The sequence below is a fragment of the Callithrix jacchus genome, chromosome 1 (genome assembly GCF_049354715.1).
Source record: "Callithrix jacchus isolate 240 chromosome 1, calJac240_pri, whole genome shotgun sequence".
In the NCBI taxonomy this organism is placed as follows: domain Eukaryota; kingdom Metazoa; phylum Chordata; class Mammalia; order Primates; family Cebidae; genus Callithrix; species Callithrix jacchus.
Window position 1 is genome coordinate 218,922,598 of NC_133502.1, and position 17,901 is coordinate 218,940,498.

At 45.4% G+C, this 17,901-nt stretch overlaps 2 protein-coding genes across 51 annotated transcripts in view; one reads left to right on the plus strand and one right to left on the minus strand.

Moving 5' to 3' along the window:
* The window catches only part of PPP6R2 (protein phosphatase 6 regulatory subunit 2), a 91,645-nt gene that overhangs the window by 5,650 nt on the left and 68,094 nt on the right, over window positions 1-17,901 (plus strand). The gene's annotated exons all lie outside the window — the stretch shown is intronic.
* LOC108588244 (cytochrome c oxidase subunit NDUFA4) lies at window positions 13,352-13,860 on the minus strand. The gene has a single exon (XM_017964361.4). It carries the CDS (start codon window positions 13,783-13,785, stop codon window positions 13,537-13,539), a length of 249 nt encoding a protein of 82 aa, XP_017819850.1. The 5' UTR covers window positions 13,786-13,860; the 3' UTR covers window positions 13,352-13,536.

Genomic DNA, 17,901 nt, shown 5'->3' on the forward strand with positions numbered 1-17,901 from the left:
TTTAGACCTTCATGGTGGCTTTAGGGGGATATTTTGGAGGTAGAGCTGTTGGGACTTGATAGATTGGAAGAGGAGTGTGAGTGAATGAGCGGACTTGGTGATTTCTTGGCCTCTTTTTTCCTCTCTGCCCCCTCAACGTTTCTAGGCTTTTTGATGAAATGCATGGGTCGATAGTAGCACCGTTTATTGAAATAGGGAAGCCAAGTTAGGGTGCTGGTAGGGGTGGGGGCGTTATACTTTGGAAGAAAGCAAGGCTTTCTCTTGGCTGAAAGCAGTGGAAGTCTGAGAAGTCCAAGGGTCACTAGGGAGAAAGTATCTTGCAGAAGAATCTGGAACCCAGAGGAGAGGTCAAGCTGCACGTATGCAACTGTCAGCATGGGGATAGCGTTTGAAGCCTTGGGAACGGCTGTTTATAAGTACGACAGGCATACCTCAGACATACTGTAGTTGCTTCCAGACAACCGCAATGAAATGAGAATTGCAATAAAGTGACTCACACAACTTTTTTGGTTTCCCAGTGCATCTAACAGTTATGTTTTACACTATTCTGCAGTCTGAGTGTGCAATAGCATTATGACTAAATAAACAATGTCTATACCTTAATTTAAAACAATTATTGAGAGCCCTGGCAACATAATGAGGCCCCATCTCTACAAAATTATAAATATTAGCTGGGGACGATGGCACACACCTGAAGTCCTAGCTACTTGGGAGGCTGAGGTGGGATAGCTTGAACCTGGGAGGCTGAGGCTGCAGTGAGCCGAGATTGTGCCACTGCACTCCAGCCTGGGCAACAGAGCAAGACCCTATCTTAAAAAACCAAAAAACTTCATTGCTAAAAGATGCTACTAATCATCTGAGCCTCAGAGTTGATGGCTACTGGCTGAACAGGGTGGTGGTTGCTGAAGGGTGTGGTGGCTGTAATCCCAGCACTTTGGGAGGCTGAGGCAGGTGGACCACCTGAGGTCAGGAGTTTGAGACCAGCCTGGCCAACATGGCGAAACTCTGTTTTACTGAAAATGTAAAAATTAGCCAGGCATGGCGGTGTGTGCCTGTAATCCCAGCTACTCGGGAGGCTGAGGAAGGAGAATTGCTTGAACCTGGGAGGCAGAGGTTGCAGTGAGCCAAGATGGTGCCACTGCACTCCAGCTTGGGAGACAGTGAAGTGTGACACATTGATTGACTCTTCCTTTGAGAAAAAGTTCTCTGTAGTATGCAGTGCTGTTTGATAGCACTTACCCAGTTTAACTTTCTGCATTGGAGTTCGTCCTCTCAAATCCCGTCTGCATTGTCAGCTAGAGATTCCATCTCAAGAAACCACGATCAGCTGGGTGTGGTGGCTCATGCCTGTAATTCTAGCACTTTCGGAGGCTGAGGCAGGTGGATCACCTGAGGTCAGGAGTTTGAGACCAGCTTGAACAATATGGTGAAACCTTGTCTCCACTAAAAGTATAAAAATTAGCTGAGCATGGTGGCGCACACCTGTAATTCTGGCTACTTGGGAGGCTGAGGCAGGAGAGTTGCTTGACTACAGGAGGCGGAGGCTGTGGTGAGCCGAGATTGCACCGCTGCACTCCAGCCTGGGCAACAGAGCAAGACTCTGTCTCAAAAAAGAAAAGCTTTTTTTGCTCATTCATTAGAAGCAACTCCTCATCTGTTTTATCCCAAGATTGCAGCAATTCAGTCACATCTTTATGCTCTGCTCTAGTTCTAGTTGTTACTGTTTTTTTTTTTTTTTTTTTGATACGAAGTTTTGCTGGAGTACAATGGTGGGTTACCTCAACGTCCTCTTCCCGGGTTCAAGCGACTCTCCTGCCTCAGCCTCCCGAGTAGCTGGGATTACAGGCACCTGACGCCACGCCCACCTAATATTTATACTTTTAGTAGAGACAGGGTTTCACCATGTTGGCCACACTGGTCTCGAACTGCTGACCTCAAGTGATCTTTGGCCTCCCAAAGTGCTGGGATTACAGACATGAGCCACCGTGCCTGGCCAGCATTTGCCGTTTCACCTTGCATTTTATCATGTTACGGAAGTGGCTTCTCAAATCTCATGAACCAACCTGTGCTAGCTTCCAGCTTCCAGCTTTTCTTCTGCAGCTGTGTTGTCTCTCTCATCCTTCGTAGAATTGGAGAGAGCGAGGGCCTTGCTGTGGGTGAGGCTTTGGCTTAATGTGGTGCCTGATTTGGTCTTCCCTCCAAACCGTGAACACTTTGTGCAGGCTGGGCATGGTTGCTCACACCGCTAATCCCAGCACTTTGAGAGACTGAGGGGGGAGGATCACGTCAGCTCAGGAGTTTGAGACCAACCTCGGTAATGCAGTGAAACCTCATCTCTACAAAATATGAAAAGTTTAGCTGAGTGTGGTGGCACATGCCTCTGGTCACAGCTACTTGGGAGGCTGAGGCAGGAGGATGGCTTGAATCTGGGACATACAGCTGCAGTGAGCTGTATTTTGCCACTGCATTCCAGCCTGGGCAACAGAGTGAGACCCTGTCTCCAAACAAACAAAAAGCAACCTTTCAGCAATAGAGCTGTTTTGCTTTATTATCATTTGTGTGTTCGCTCACATTTGTGAGTAGCAGTTTTAATTTCCTTCCAGAACTTTTCTTTTGCATTCACAACTTGGCAAACTGGGGCAAGAGGGCTAGCTTTTGGCCTGTCGGCTTTTGACATGCCTTCCTCACTAAGCTTAAGCATTTCTAGCTTTTGATTGAAATGAGAGACATGGGACTCTTCCTTCATGCAGGATTAATTGACCTAACTTTATTACTGTTGTGTCTCAGGGAGTAGGCCCTGAGGAGTGCGGAGAGAGACTCAGGGAAATGGCGGTTGATAGTAGAGTCAGAGCATGGGCAGCATTTATTAAGCTTGCTGTCTTATATGGGCAGGGTTTGTAGTTCCCCTGAACAATTACAATAGGAACATCAAAGGTCACTGATCACAGGTCACCATAACAGATAAAACAATAATGAAAAAGTTTGAAATATTGTGAGAATTACCAGAATGCAGCACGGAGATGTGAAGTAAGCACAGCTGTTGGGGAAATGGCCCCTGTAGACTTGCTTGACACAAGGTGCTACCAACCTTTAATTTGTAGAAGACACAGTATCTGTGAAGCACATAGACAAAGTATCCCTGTGTTGTCTCCCGATGAGGAAACTGGGGTAGACAACAAATCGGTGTTACAGGCAAGATTTGTACCCCAGGTAGTTTGACTCTAAAGCCTCTCCCTTTTTTTTTTAATTAAGGGAAAGGCTAACTATTTTTTTTTTTTTTTGAGGCAGAGTTTCGCTCTTGTTGCCCAGGCTGGAGTGCAATGGCGCGATCTCGGCTCACCACAACCTCCGCCTCCTGGGTTCAGGCAATTCTCCTGCCTCAGCCTCCTGAGTAGCTGGGATTACAGGCACGCACCACAGTGCCCAGCTAATTTTTTGTATTTTTAGTAGAGACGGGGTTTCACCATGTTGACCAGGATGGTCTTGATCTCTTGACCTCGTGATCCACCCGCCTCAGCCTCCCAAAGTGCTGGGATTACAGGCGTGAGCCACAGCGCCCGGCCCAAGGCTAACTTTTTAAATGTCTTATTTAAAAAGTTTTTAGTGGATTCCCTAGAAAAGTAGAGGAAGAACAAAGAAAATTAAAATAATAAATTTTGGAATAATAATAACTGATTATCAGGCATTTGTGTTTTTGTTTCATTTTTTATTTTTATTTTTTGCTCATCTGACATCCAGGAATGTGTATGTGTTTCTCTTTATGTTCAAATAAAATTTTATTTAGAAAAGCTGTCTCAGAGGACAGGTGTGGTGGCCCACATCTGTAATACCAGCACTTTTGGAGGCTGAGGCGGGTGGGTCACTTGAGGTCAGGAGTTTGAGGCCAGCTTGAACAACATGGTGATACCCTATGTCTACTAAATACAAAAAATTAGCCAGGCATGGTGGCAGGCGCCTGTAATCCTAGCTACTTGGGAGGCTGAGGCAGGAGAATTGCTTGAAGGAGGAGGAGGTTGCAGTGAGCTAAGCTTGCACCATTGCACTCCAGCCTGGGTGACAAGAGTGAAACTCCGTCTCAAAAAAAAAAAAAAAAAAAGCAGCTGACTCAGACACTTTTTAAAGTACATTACTAGCCTGGGGGAACATAATGAGACCCTGTCTCTGCACAATAATACCAAAGAAAAAATTAGGCATGGTAGCATGTGCCTGTAGTTCAGGACGGAGGAGTGTAGTGGCACGACCTCTGCCTCCCAGGTTCAAGCAGTTCTCTGCCTCGGCCTCCTGAGTAGCTGGGACTACAGGTGCCTGCCACCATGGCCAGCTAATTTTTTTTTTTTTTTTTTTTAGTAGAGACGGCTGGTCTTGAACTCCTGACCTCATGATCCACCCACCTCGGCCTCCCAAAATGCTGGGACTACAGGCGTGAGCCACCGTGGCTGGTGCCGACTGTTCCACTTTGAAGACTTGGCTTCTTTCTCGCCATGATCCCATCATCCCTAAGCCCATGGGACTCTGCTCTGACCCTTCCTTAGCTCTTTGCTACGATGCCCTTCCTGGAGGAGTTTGGTCCTGGGTGATGCCTTCCTGTCGTCACTTTCAGTCTTGGTCATTCCTTTTGCATTTCCTTTGATGACTCCTTTTTTCCTTCATTGACATGACCAGAATCTGGTCATCATGTGGAGACTGAGAACATGGGCTTTGCTCTCAGCCAAACCTGGGTTCAAGTTCTAGAACAGACAATTCGCCCATGACCTTGGGCTAGTGATGTAATTGTTGGGACCGCTGCTTTTCATCTGTGAACTAGGGTTGGTAGGAAGCTACCTACGGTATTGGGCTTTGAGCTTTGAGCGTGTGGATGCAGCCAGCTACTGCCACCCTCTTCCTGTGGCTGCTGGAACCCTAAAGTCAGTTTCTTGGGTCTTAGTTCTTCTGTGCTTCTTGTTCGGACCTCAGCTTTGTTCACTGCCCCAGTTTCTTCCCTGCTGTTTTCTGCTTGTTCGACAACGCCTTTTTGTTGTTTTTTGAGATGGATTCTCACACTGTTGCCCGAGCTGGAGTGCAATGGCGCGTCGCGGCTCACCACAACCTCTGCCCGCCTCCTGGGTTCAAGTGATTCTCCTGCCTCAGCCCCCAGAGTAGCTGGGATTACAGGCATACGCCACCAAGCCTGGCTAACTTTTTGTATTTTAGTAGAGGTGGAGTTTCACCATGTCGGCCAGGATGGTCACGTTCTCCTGACCTCGTGATCCGCCTGCCTCAGCCTCCCAAAGTGCTGGGATTACAGGCGTGAGCCAGCGCCCAGCCTGGAGTCACACTTTTACCTGAAGTGCGCTTGCAGCAGGCACTTGGCCAAGGTTCCAGAGCTGCTAAGTGATGGAAACTGGACTTTATGCTGGACCTTTGTGGTCAGGCAGTCCCCTGACATGGTCAGGCCTGCCTGGCTCAAGAGGTCATCTGGCTGCTTGGGGGATTTACCTTGGTCTCCAGGAAGGGGAGGAGTTGGGGCCAGGGCCCTTAGCACTGGACGGTGCATCCTCATAATGCTGGCCATCTCTGTCCTTACCCGGGAGAGCTGCCACGGTTGCTAGTGGTGAGCAGGTGGAGGTGTTCAGTTTTCACTTGAGCCTTCATCCTGTGTAACAGCCAGGAGGATACTCTTCTGAAAGCCAGGAGACACTGAGAACCTGGCGTGGGCCTGATAGCCGTCTGGTGGGGCTGTGTGTTAAAGTCACCTTTCTGAGACTTTGATGGGAGACCAGCTGGGCTTATGCTGCTGGGAGGAGAATTGCTATCTTGGAATGTGCAGCGACATAAGCAGGCTGTTTTCAGCCTGTCCCAGAGTCCTTGCTGTGTTCCAGTTGCAGAGCACGAGCTCCACATGGAGGTCTCCTCCCATCCTCAGCTCCTGGAAGGGCTCCGAGGCAGGCAGGGTGGTATGGACTGAATTGTGCCCACCCCAAATTCATATGTTGAAATCCTAACTTCCATTTAGTGCTGTTTGGAGGGAGACCGTTAGAAGTCGTGAGGGTGGGAATAATACCCTCATACAAAGATACACCAGACAGCCTGCTCTCACCCTTCCTGCTTTGAGGACACGAGGAGAAGGCAATAGTCTAAAAGTGGGAAACACGGGCTTTCTCAGCAACCTAATCGGCCAGCACCTTGACCTTGGAGGTTCCTTCCAGGCCCCAGAACGATGAGAAATAATTGTCTGTTGTTTAAGGTGTTGTGTCCTGGTAGCCTCACCGTATTGAGACCCCGGGTCAGTGGAGGGCAGGGACGCTGGCTGGCTCTCTGGCTCCTCAGCCGCTGTTGGCCTGAGGATGCATTTTACTTGTCCTGCGCAGTATTGAGAAAGTTAAATTAATTATAAATGTGATGATTTGGGGATTAAAAAAAAAAATGGATTTCTGTCATTTCTTGTAGAAGCAGACGTGTCCTTGCACGACTGTGGTTGCTGGGGCGGGCCTGTCTCTGCTCCCTTCAGTGGGCACATGCTCTGCTGCCGCCGCCTTCCCTCTGCCTGCTGTCTTTTCCATCCAGCTTCCTTCCTGACACTTGGTGTCTTGCCTGGTTCTGCAGGCCTTTCAGTTGCAGTCTGTGCTTTAGGATGTGGCGGGAGAATCAGCAGTCGGGTGACTGGGCACTTCTCCATTGCCACAGTTAAGAAAGGCTTTCACTTCAGAGTTAGAACGCTTTAGTGTGTTCCCCTGAGTGGAGCAAGCTTCCTTTTATTCCCTTTCATGTTCCTGGTGTCTGGAGTTAGTCTAGGCCTGAGTGCTTCCAATGCTCATGCAAAGCTTTTTCCCGAGGAAAGTTCTCTCCTTTTTCACGGCATTTCTTGGCTCTTCTTCTTGAGGGCATATAGTAGAGGCAGGAGGTGGCAACCTGCAGAATGGAGAAGTGAGCTCCACTTTCCGCAGCTGCTGCTCATGAGCCTGTCAGTGTCTCTCCTGTTTCTGGTGTTGTAGACTGGCTTGGAGTCCCACTGGAGCCGGGCTCATCTCACCATTCAGCGTGCTCCACAGGAGCCAGGCTTGGGGAAGGAATCTGACCGTTCAGGGTGCTCCATGGGTGCTTGTTTTGGGATCCAGTCTCCGCAATTTCCTCATCAGTTTGGTTCCATTTACTTATTTATTTTACCAGAAAATTTTTTCTCTATAATTTCAAATTTGTTTTATATATTATTTTCTTACAGAAGTGAATTCTTTGAGAAGTGAATTTTTGATTAACAAAGTACTAAATATATGTAGAGCTTCTAATTGGAACATCTGTCTTTATCCACAGCCTTCCCCATCCCTTAGTCCTCCTGCAAACAAGCAACAATTTTCAAACTCTACGGTTACTTAATTCTTGTAGTTGCTTTCATGAGTTAATAATTAACAACTAACATGTATTAAGGGCTTTCCATGTGTCAGATGTTGTTTTAAGCCCTTTACATTGATATTTTAATTTTAAATCCCGTAGTAAGTATGTGAGGTAGGTGCTGTGTGGAGAGACTAATTGATTTGCCCAAGGTCTCATTTTTTTTTCTTTGTTTTTTGGAGATAGGGTCTCCCTCTGCTGCCCAGACGGCAGTGCAGTGATGTATGATCACAGCTCACTGCAGCCTTGCCCTCTTGGACTTAACTGATTCTCCCATCTCAGCCTCCCAGCAGCTGGGAATAGAGGCACATGCCACCATGCCTGGCTAACTTAAAAAAAATGTTTTTAATGATGGGGTCTCCCTGTGTTCTCCAGACTGGTCTTAAATGCTTGGGTTCAAGTAATCCTCCCTCCTTGTCTCCCAGAGTGCTGGAATTATAGGCATGAGCCACTACTCCTGGCCCGGTTTTTGTTTTTTTAATCGTGGTAAAATAACATAAAATTTACCATCTTGGCCACTTTCTTTTTTTTTGAGATAGAGTCTCGCTTTATAGCCCAGGCTGGAGTGCAGTGGTGCGATCTCGGCTCACTGCAACTTCTGCCTCCTGGGTCCTGGTTCAAGCAATCCTCCTACCTCAGCCTTCCAGGTAGCGGGGATTACAGGCATGAACCACCATGGCCAGCTAATTTTTTTTGTATTTATTAGTAGTGATGGTGTTTCCATGTTGACCAGTCTGGTCTAGAACTCCTGATCTTGTAATCCATCTGCCTCAGCCTCCCAAAGTGCTGGGATTACAAGCATGAGCCACCCAGCCCGGCCAGCCACTTTTTTTTAAACTCCATCCCACCCCCTCACTGGGACAGGGTGGGGGTCATTTTGACCATTTTTATGTGAACAGTTTATTGGCATTAAGTGTATTCACATTGTTGTACCACCATTACCAGCATCCATCTCCAGAACGCTTTCATCTTCTCACATTGAAATTGTCCCCATTAAACCCGTAACTCCCCATTCCCTCCTCCCTGTGGCCCCTGGCTACTGTCATTCTACTTTCCGGCTCCAGATTTTACTACTGTAGATCCCTTATGTAAGTGGTATCATACAGTATTTATGTCTTCAGAATTCATCCATGTTGTAGATGTGTCAGAATTTATTTCCTTTTTAAGGCTGACTAATACACCATTGTATGTCTGTACCACATTTTGTTTGTCCTTTCATCTGTTTGGATACACGATATCCATGGACACTTGGATTGTTTCCACTTTTTCACTTTTGTCCCCTCCTTTCTTGATACAGTTAAAGAAGACCCTCCTGGTGGCCTTTCCTCATTGGCAAAAGCTCAGATGATCCTGAATAGTTTTTTTTTTTTGAGATGGAGTTTTGCTTTTGTTACCCAGGCTGGAGTGCCTATGCTGAAGTGCAGTGGCACGATCTTGGTTCACCACAACCTCCGCCTCCTGGGTTCGAGCGATTCTTCTGCCTCAGCCTCCCAAGTAGCTACAATTATAGGCATGCAGCACCACACCCAGCTAACTTTTTGTATTTTTAGTAGAGATAGAGTTTCTCTATGTTGGTCAGGCTGGTCTCGAACTCTTGACCTCAGGTGATCTGCCCGCCTTGGCCTCCCAAAGTGTTGGGATTACAGGCATGAGCCACCATGCCCTGCCGATCCTGAGTTTTTGATTGGGGTCTTTTCTCACCCAGCGTGATCTGCCTGCCTCAGCCTCCCAAAGTGCTGGGATTACAGGAGTGAGCTACCACGGCCGGCTGGAGATTCTTTTAATTGCCAGGCTCTTTGTTGGGTAGCTGTAGCGTGTCTGTGGAATGGAGTCCAGATTTAGCAATTACCAACATTTTGCCAATCTTGTTTTGCCTGCCCCTTTTTTTCCCTGATACATTTAAAAGCAAATTCTAGGCACGGTGGCTCACACCTATAATCCCAGCACTTTGGGAGGCCCAGGCGGGTGGATCACAAGGTCAAGAGATCGAGACCATCCTGGTCAACAAGGTGAAACCCTGTCTCTACTAAAAATACAAAAATTAGCTGGGCATGGTGGTGGGCGGCTGTAGTCCCAGCTACTCGGGAGGCTGAGGCAGGAGAATCACTTGAACCCAGGAGGCAGAGGTTGCGGTGAGCTGAGATCATGCCATTGCACTCCAGCCTGGGTAACAACAGCAAAACTCTGTCTCAAAAAAAAAAAAAAAAAAAAACAAATTCCAGAAATCATGAAATCATGCCATTTTAACTACAGATCTCAGGTCTAGACTCAGATTTTCCTGACTGCCTCAAAGATGTCTTCTGTAGTTGGCTTTTTTTGGGAGGATGGAGTCTCACTTTGTCACCCAGGCTGGAATGCAGTGGCATGATCTCAGCCACTGTATTCAAGTGAGTGTCCTGCCTCAGCCTCCCAAGTAGCTGGCACTAGAAGTGTGCACCACCATACCCAGCTAATTTTTTGTTTGTTTGTTTTTTGTTTTTTTGAGACAGAGTTTCGCTCTTGTTACCCAGGCTGGAGTGCAATGGCGCGATCTCGGCTCACCGCAACCTCTGCCTCCTGGGTTCAGGCAGTTCTCCTGCCTCAGCCTCCTGAGTAGCTGGGATTACAGGCATGTGCCAGCATGCCCAGCTAATTTTTTGTATTTTTAGTAGAGACGGGGTTTCACCATGTTGATCAGGATGGTCTCGATCTCTTGACCTCGTGATCCACCCGCCTTGGCCTCCCAAAGTGCTGGGATTACAGGCTTGAGCCACCGCGCCCGGCCAATTTTTGTATTTTTAAGAGATGGGTTGGGAGTGGTGGCTCATGCCTGTAATCTTGGCACTTTGGGAAGTCGAGGTGGGCAGAGACCTGAGGTCAGGAATTCAAGACCAGCCTGGCCAACATGGTGAAACCCTGTCTCTACTAAAAATACAAAAATTAGCGGGGTGTGGTGGTGTGTGCCTGTAATCCTAATTACTTGGGAGGCTGAGATAGTAGAATCGCTTGAACCCAGGAGGTGAAGGATGCAGTGAGCCTCACACCACTGGACTCCAGCCTGGGCAACAGAGCAAGACTTCATCTCAAAATAAAAAGGGATTTCACTGTATTGGTCAGGCTAGTCTTGAACTCCTGACCCTCAAGTGATCCATCTGCTTTGCTCTCCCAAAGTTCTGGGATTACAGGTGTGAGCCATGCTGCCTGGTCTAGTTGGTTTGTTTGAATCAAGGTCCAAACAAGGTCCAAGTATCACATTTTCTTGTATGTCTCTTACGTTTCTTATAACAGCTCTGTCTTCCACCCCATTCCCCTCCATTTTACCATTTCATTGATTTGTTGGAGAAATTGGGTTGTCCTGTCCTCTAAACTCTCCCATATTCTGGATTTGGCCAAGTGCATTTTTTTGGTACCATTTAACTTTTTCTTCTTTCTCTAATGTTTTCTGTGAATAAATAATTGCATCTGACAGTGTGATTGGATTTAGGTACTTTTTTAAAGGTACATTTTAAAGTACAGTGGTGTGATCTCGGCTCATTGCAACCTCTGCCTCCCGGGTTCAAGCGATTCTTCTGCCTCAGCCTCCCAAGTAGCTGGGATTACAGGCACACATCACCACGCCTGGCTAATTTTTATATAATATATATAAAAATTTATATTATATAAATAATATACATCTCTGGCCCAGAGATCTAGATTTTATAACATTCTGTCTCTATGAGACCTTTTATTTGTTTGTCTCTCAGAAAGGAAGAGGTATGAAAATAAACTTTGGGCCAGGCATGGTGGCTCATGCCTGTAATCTCAGCAATTTGGGAGGCTGAGGCAGGTGAGTCACTTAAAGTCAGGAGTTCAGTACTAGCCTGGCCAACATGGTGAAGCCCTGTCTCTATTAAAAATACAAAAAGATAGCTTGGAGTGGTAGCACGCACCTGTAATCCCAGATACTCAGGAGGCTGAGGTGGAGGCTGCAGTGAGCTGAGATTGTACCACTGCACTCCAGCCTGGGTGACAGAGCAAGACTCTGTCTCAAAAAGAAAAGAAACTTTGGCCTAGGGTAGTTGGCCAGTCTTATTTCATTAAGTCCTGGGAGTGTCTGTTTAGTAGTAATTTACTCCTGAAAACTTTGTTTCAGTTCTCTGATGTGGTAAGCTAATTTACTTTACTAGTGTGTGATGTCTGCTTGGATGTGAAAATACTGCTTTTCATTCCACTTAACGCATGCAAGAGTTAACTTTCCTTACCAGGCTCCCTCCAGTAGCTGTTGAGAATGGGAGAAGTCCTTCCCTTTGACACATTGCCCCAGACAGATACATTAAACAGAGTAGGAAATGTCTAAAGAAAACTAAAAATCTAGTGGTGCTGAGTGGTGGCACCTGGAATGCGTACACATACATGCTCGCTCCCTGCACACGAGTAGAGATGATTTGGGAAATGTCGTGTGTGTCTTTCCTGGAGACAGGTGTCATAGATCATGGCCCTTCTGGGTTAATCATAGACCTGAGGATGGGTACCTTATATCATTTTCTCTAAATTTGAGTTTCTCTTGTGTGGTTTTCCCAAAATCTCTTTTTACTTATGTTTGAATGGCAAATTTATGGAGCTGAAAAGAAAGGAGCTTTCAGACTTTCTTGGCTTTTTCCTTTCTTTTTGTTTTTAGAGTATTCTAGACCATTTAAAAATTGTATCTGGTAAGCCTAGTAAGAAATGTATTCATTTATATAACTAACACTATAAAATACTCTTGAAAGACCCCCCCCAAATCAGATAGACAGATATACTGTTTTTAGATAGACAATTCTTATAGTGTGTCAATTCTCCTAGAGTTAATTTATAAACTTAATATGGTAAGAAAATACCGTCAGTTTTTTAATATGATCATGTGTCTTTTCTTCCCTCCCTCCCTCCTCCCTCCCTCCCTCCTTCCCTTTTTTCCCTTCCTTCCCTCCCTCCTTCCCTCCCTCCCTCCCTCCTTCCCCCTCCTCCCCTCCCCTCCCCTCCCCTCCCCTCCCCTCCCCTCCCCTCCCCTCCCCTCCCCTCCCCTCCCCTCCCCTCCCTCCTTCCGTTTTTTTTTTTTTTTTTTTTTTTTTTAGACAGAGTTTTGCTCTTGTTGCCCAGGCTGGAGTGCAGTGGTGCCATCTTGGCTCACTACAACATCTGCTTCCTGGGTTCAAGTGATTCTCCTACCTCAGCCTCCCTTATAGCTGGAATTACGGAATTACAGCCGTGTGCCACCACCCTGAGCTAATTTTGTATTTTTAGTAGAGACGGGATTTCTCTTACGTTGGTGAGGCTGGTCTTGAACTTCCGACCTCAGGTAATCCGCCGGCCTCAGCCTCCCAAAGTGCTGGGATTATAGGTGTGATCCACCATGCCCAGCTGTGGTCACAATTTTTACTTCTCTGTTTGTCTAATAATTTTTTATTTGTATATTGGCATCTGGATTATGATCTTGAGTTTTTTTCTAGTGGATAAATTATTGGAAGATCTTTTTGGTCCTTTCAGGCTTGGTTTTATTCTTCAGTGGGGTGGGCCTATTTTGTTTTGCACTTAGCCATAGGGTGTGGCCTTTACTCTAGGCTGTGATTTTACTTGAAGGTGTATGCTTGCGGGGTCTCATGCCCGAGGATGCTTGGTTTCTCCATACTGCCTGGGTTGGAGCTTGAACAGCTCCCAGGACGGCAGTAAAAAGTAAGAGGCGATGTTTACTCTGTTTCTGTTCACTTTTACAGTGGACGTCCTAGCCAGTCTAGTTAAAAGAAAAAGAAGCAAGAGTTGAGGCTGGACTTGGTGGCTAATGCCTCTAATCCCAGCACTTTGGGAGGCTAACGTGGGAGAACCGAATCCCTTCGGGTTGGGATTTCGAGACTGGGCAACATGGTGAGATTCCATCTCTAGTAAGATAAGAAATAAAAACGATACAATTATACAGAATTTTCAGGTTTCTACATGGAAAATCCGGGAGACTTTAGTGAGAGTGAAGTTTCTGAATCACAAAAATGTGATTTCATTTTATTTATTTATTTTTATTTTTATTTTTTTTCAAGTTTCAGTTATTTATTAATCAGTGTAATCACCAATAGATTACATTAACATGATTTCATGCATTTAGAGAAGAAATATTTCCTGGTTCAGTGGAAAATTGTGCGGATGGCTTCTGGAAGACCTTCATTTTAAAGCAGCTTTACATTCCATTTAGAAATCTGGACGTTCTTTCTTCAGTTTGCTGTAATCCACATTCACTGAGTAGAACTTGTATTGATCATTGGGACCCAGTTTGTTCCAGGGCTCTGGGTTATTCTTTTTGTCCCAACAAACATCTGGATTGAACAATGCCAAACGCAAGAGATACAGGGCTGCTCCACCACCTCCAGCTCCAATAAATACAAAGAGGGGGATCAAGCTCGGATGCTTCTTGGCCTGACCTAAGATGTGGCGGAGCATGTTTGCGGCAGAGACCTCAGATTGGAAAGAAGAAAATGAGCCCAGCCACCAGGCCCCGGACTAAGTAGTATCTGCACTCGATTTCATTTTATTTTTATGTATTTTTTTGAGACGGAGTCTTGCTCTGTAGTCCAGGCTGGAGTGTAATGGCATGATCTCACTCACTGCAACCTGCGCCTCCTGGGTTCAAGCAATTCTCCTGCCTCAGCCTCCCAAGTAGCTGGGATTCAGGTGCCCACCACCACACCTAGCTATTTTTTTTTTTTTTTTTAAAGTAGAGACGGGGTTTTACCATGTTGGCCGGGCTGGTCTCAAACTCCTGACCTCAGGTGATCCATCCACCTCAGCCTCCCAAAGTCCTGAGATTACAGGCTTGAGCCACCGTGCTTGGCCAAAAATCTGATTTTAAAAGATGCAGTTTGTGATAGTATACAAAACTGTAGGTAACCTTGGAATGTGTCTAACAAAAACAGTGTTCAAGACCTTTATAGAGAAAATTTCAAAAATTATACACCAGCCTGACCACATGGTGAAACCTCATCTCTACTAAACATACCCAAAAATTAGACGGGTGTGGTGACGCATGCCTGTCATTTCAGCTACTCGGGAGGCTGAGGCAGGAGAATCACTTGAACCCAGAAAGTGGAGGTTGCTGGAGCCACTGCACTCCAGCCTGGGTGACAGAGCGAGACTCCGTCTCAAAAAAAAAAAAAAAAAAAACCGGAAAAACACAAAATAAAACTTGAGTAAATGGCAAGATTATGTTAAATCGTTAGGAAGATTCACTCTTTTTTTTTTGAGATGGAATTTTACTCTTCTCCCCCAGCCTGGAGTACAGTTATGTAATCTCAGCTCACTGCAACATCTGCCCCCTGGGTTCAAGGGATCCTCCTGTCTTAGCCTCCTGAATAGCTGGGGTTATAGGCAGGTACGCCCATGCCCAGCTAATTTTTTATTTTTATTTTTTCATAGAGATGGGGTTTTGCCACATTGGCCAGGTTGGTCTTGAACTCTTGACCTCAAGTCATCCAACAGGCATGAGCCACCATGCCAGACCCTAGATTCACTATTTTAACAATATTACTTTCCCCAAGTTTAATCTCTAAATTTGCTGCCGTTTCGCTCACAACCCTAACAGTTGCTTTCATGGAATTTGTGGGGCTGATCCTAAGATCCTAAAACTCACTTGTAAGAATACAGAGTGAAGGGCGAAGAATAACCAAGACAAGTATGTAAAAGAATAAGAAGGGATAAGAGAAACAAAACAAAACCAAACAAAAAAAGGAATTGCCGTAACAGATTTTCAACCTTTTTTTTTTTTTTGAGATGGAGTTTTTGCTCTTGTTGCCTAGGCTGGAGTGCGGTGGCACGATCACAGCCCACTGCACTTCTGTCTCCTAGTTCAAGCAATTCTCATGCCTCAGCCTCCCTAGTATCTGGGGTTACAGGCACGTGCCACCACATTTGGCTAACTTTTTTGTATTTTTTGGTAGAGACAGGGTTTTACCATGTTGACCAGGCTGGTCTCAAACTCCTGACCTCAGGTGATCTCCCCACCTTGGCCTCCCAAAGTGCCGGGATTATAGGTGTGAGCCACCCCGCCTAGCCCAGATTTTCGAACTTGTTGTGAGGCCGGTGGAATGAATAGCCTGGAAAAGTACCCTATATAAATGGAACTTAGTATATGCCAGAAGTGTCACTATGTATCAATGAGGAAAAAAAATTGCTGTTTAGTAAATACCCTGGGAGATTGACCAGCTTTTTGGGGGGAAAATTGGATTTTGTTTTAGCTCATTTACTAAAATTTCAAGTGGATATCAGATATAAATATGAAAATAAAAATTTAGAAGTTTTAGACATACAGAGTGTCTTTTCTCACAATAGAGGAGGATTTTGTAAAAGTAAGACAAAATGTAAAGGATAAATAAATGACAGTTTTACTACATTAAAATCAAACCCTTCCAGGCCAGATGTGGTGGCATATGTCTAATCCTAGCACTTTTGAGAGGCTGAGGCGGGAGGAATGTTTGAGTCCAGGAGTTTGAGACCAGGCTGGACAACATGATGAAGCCCTATCTTTACAAAAAAAATTAGCTGGCTATGGTGGTGCATGCCTGTAGTCCCAGCTACTGGGGAAGCTGAAGTGTGAGGATCACTTGAGCCCATGAGGCAGAGGTTTCAGTGAGCTGTGCCACTGTACTCCATCCTGGGTGACAGTGAGACCCTGTCTCGAAAACAGACAACAACAAAAAATTAGACACTTAGGTATATCAAAAGGTGCTGTAGATGGAATTAAGACGGAATTGAAAGATAAGCCACAGATTGGAAGAAGATGGTTACCATGCGTATAATCCACAGAGGACTAATAATTAGGCTACATGAGGAATTCTTAAGCAGTAAGTTAGAGCTTACTTAGCAGGAAGAGCTTACTCAGTATAAAAACAGGCAAAGGTATAAACAAATAATTCACAGAAAAAACCTGCATGGCCAATGAACCCATAGAGAGATACTCAGTCTCGGCCGGGTGCAGTGGCTCATGCCTATAATCCCAGCATTTGGGGAGGCCGAGGCGGGTGGATCATGAGGTCAAGAGATCAAGACCATCCTGGTCAACAAGGTGAAACCCCGTCTCTACTAAAAATACAAAAAATTAGCTGGGCATGGTGGCGCATGCCTGTAATCCCAGCTACTCGGGAGGCTGAGGCAGGAGAATTGCCTGAACCCAGGAGGCGGAGGTTGCGGTGAGCCGAGATTACGCCATTGCACTCCAGCCTGGGTAACAAGAGCGAAACTCCATCTCAAAAAAAAAAAAAAAAAAAAAAAAATAGAGAAAGATACTCAGTCTCACTAATCATGGTGGTAATGCAGATTATAGTGAGAATTCTACTTCATTTCATCAAAATAACAAAAGTGAAAAAGTCTAAGAAAAGGCAGTTTGGGGCAACAGGAATACTTTACAAATTGATTTAGTTAGTAAAGCACTTTGGAGAATAATTGGGTAGTATCTACTGCAGTTGAAAGTCCCCTGTGACTCGGCAAATAAAAGCTGAGGAACACACTGTGCAAAGGAGACGTTCCAAACACTCAGGCTGGGTGTGGTGACTCAAGCCTGTAATCCCAGCGCTCTGGGAGGCTAAGGCTGGCAGATCGCTTGAGCTCAGGAGTTCAGGACCAGTCTGGGCAACATAATAAACCTTGTCTCCAACGAAAATACAAAAAATTAGCTTGGTGTGGTGGCCTGTACCTGTGGTCCCAGCTTGAGGCAGGAGGATCCCTTGACCCTGGGAGTTGGAGGTTGCAGTGAGCTGAGATGTGCCACTGCATGCCAGCCTGGGTGACAGAGGGAGACCTTATCTTAAAGAAAGGCTGGGTGCAGTGGCTTGCGCCTGTAATCCCAGCACTTTGGGAGACCGAGGAGGGTCGATCAAAAGTCGAGATCAGGACCATCCTGGCCAACGTGGTAAAACCCTGTCTCTACTAAAAATACAAAAAATTAGCCAGACATGTTGGCATGAGCCTGTAGTCCTAGCTACTTGGGAGGCTGAGGTAACCCCAGAGGCAGAGATTGCAGTGAGCCAAGATTGCACCAACTTAGCCTGGCGAGAGTGAGACCCCATCTCAAAAAAAAAAAAAGGAGAGAACGAGAGAAAGAAAATAAAATATTTAGGCAACCTGCAAGAATAGTATCTTTGGCATTTAAAATGAAGGCATTAAACTATGTATGTCAACATAGATAATTTTAAGATTGAGCTTTAAAATATTTTTAAAGCAGTGTACTATTTTTAGATATAGAAGTAGTAAAAGAATGAAATTATGGATACTGCAAGTTACTGATTGTCTCCAAAGAAGGGGGTTGAGTTGCTGGGTTCCTTAGTGTCTTAGAAACATTTGTTTAAGAAGAAGGCATATACAAACAAATGTTAACATTTATTAAATCTCATCACATGGATATTATACTCTTCTCTAGACTTTAACATGTTTTAATGATTTGTAATTAAAAATATTTAAAACTGAGTTATAATTAATCCTCTAAAAGGTATAAACAGTCTTGTGAGAGCACTGAGGAAGGACTCAGAAAGTTGACAAAGGCTGTAGATGAACTTCAGATAGGAAGAT

What these genes read in the sequence shown, in the direction of transcription:
- LOC108588244 (XM_017964361.4), bottom strand. Translation starts at nt 13,785, where the DNA reads ATGCTCCGCCACATCTTAGGTCAGGCCAAGAAGCATCCGAGCTTGATC.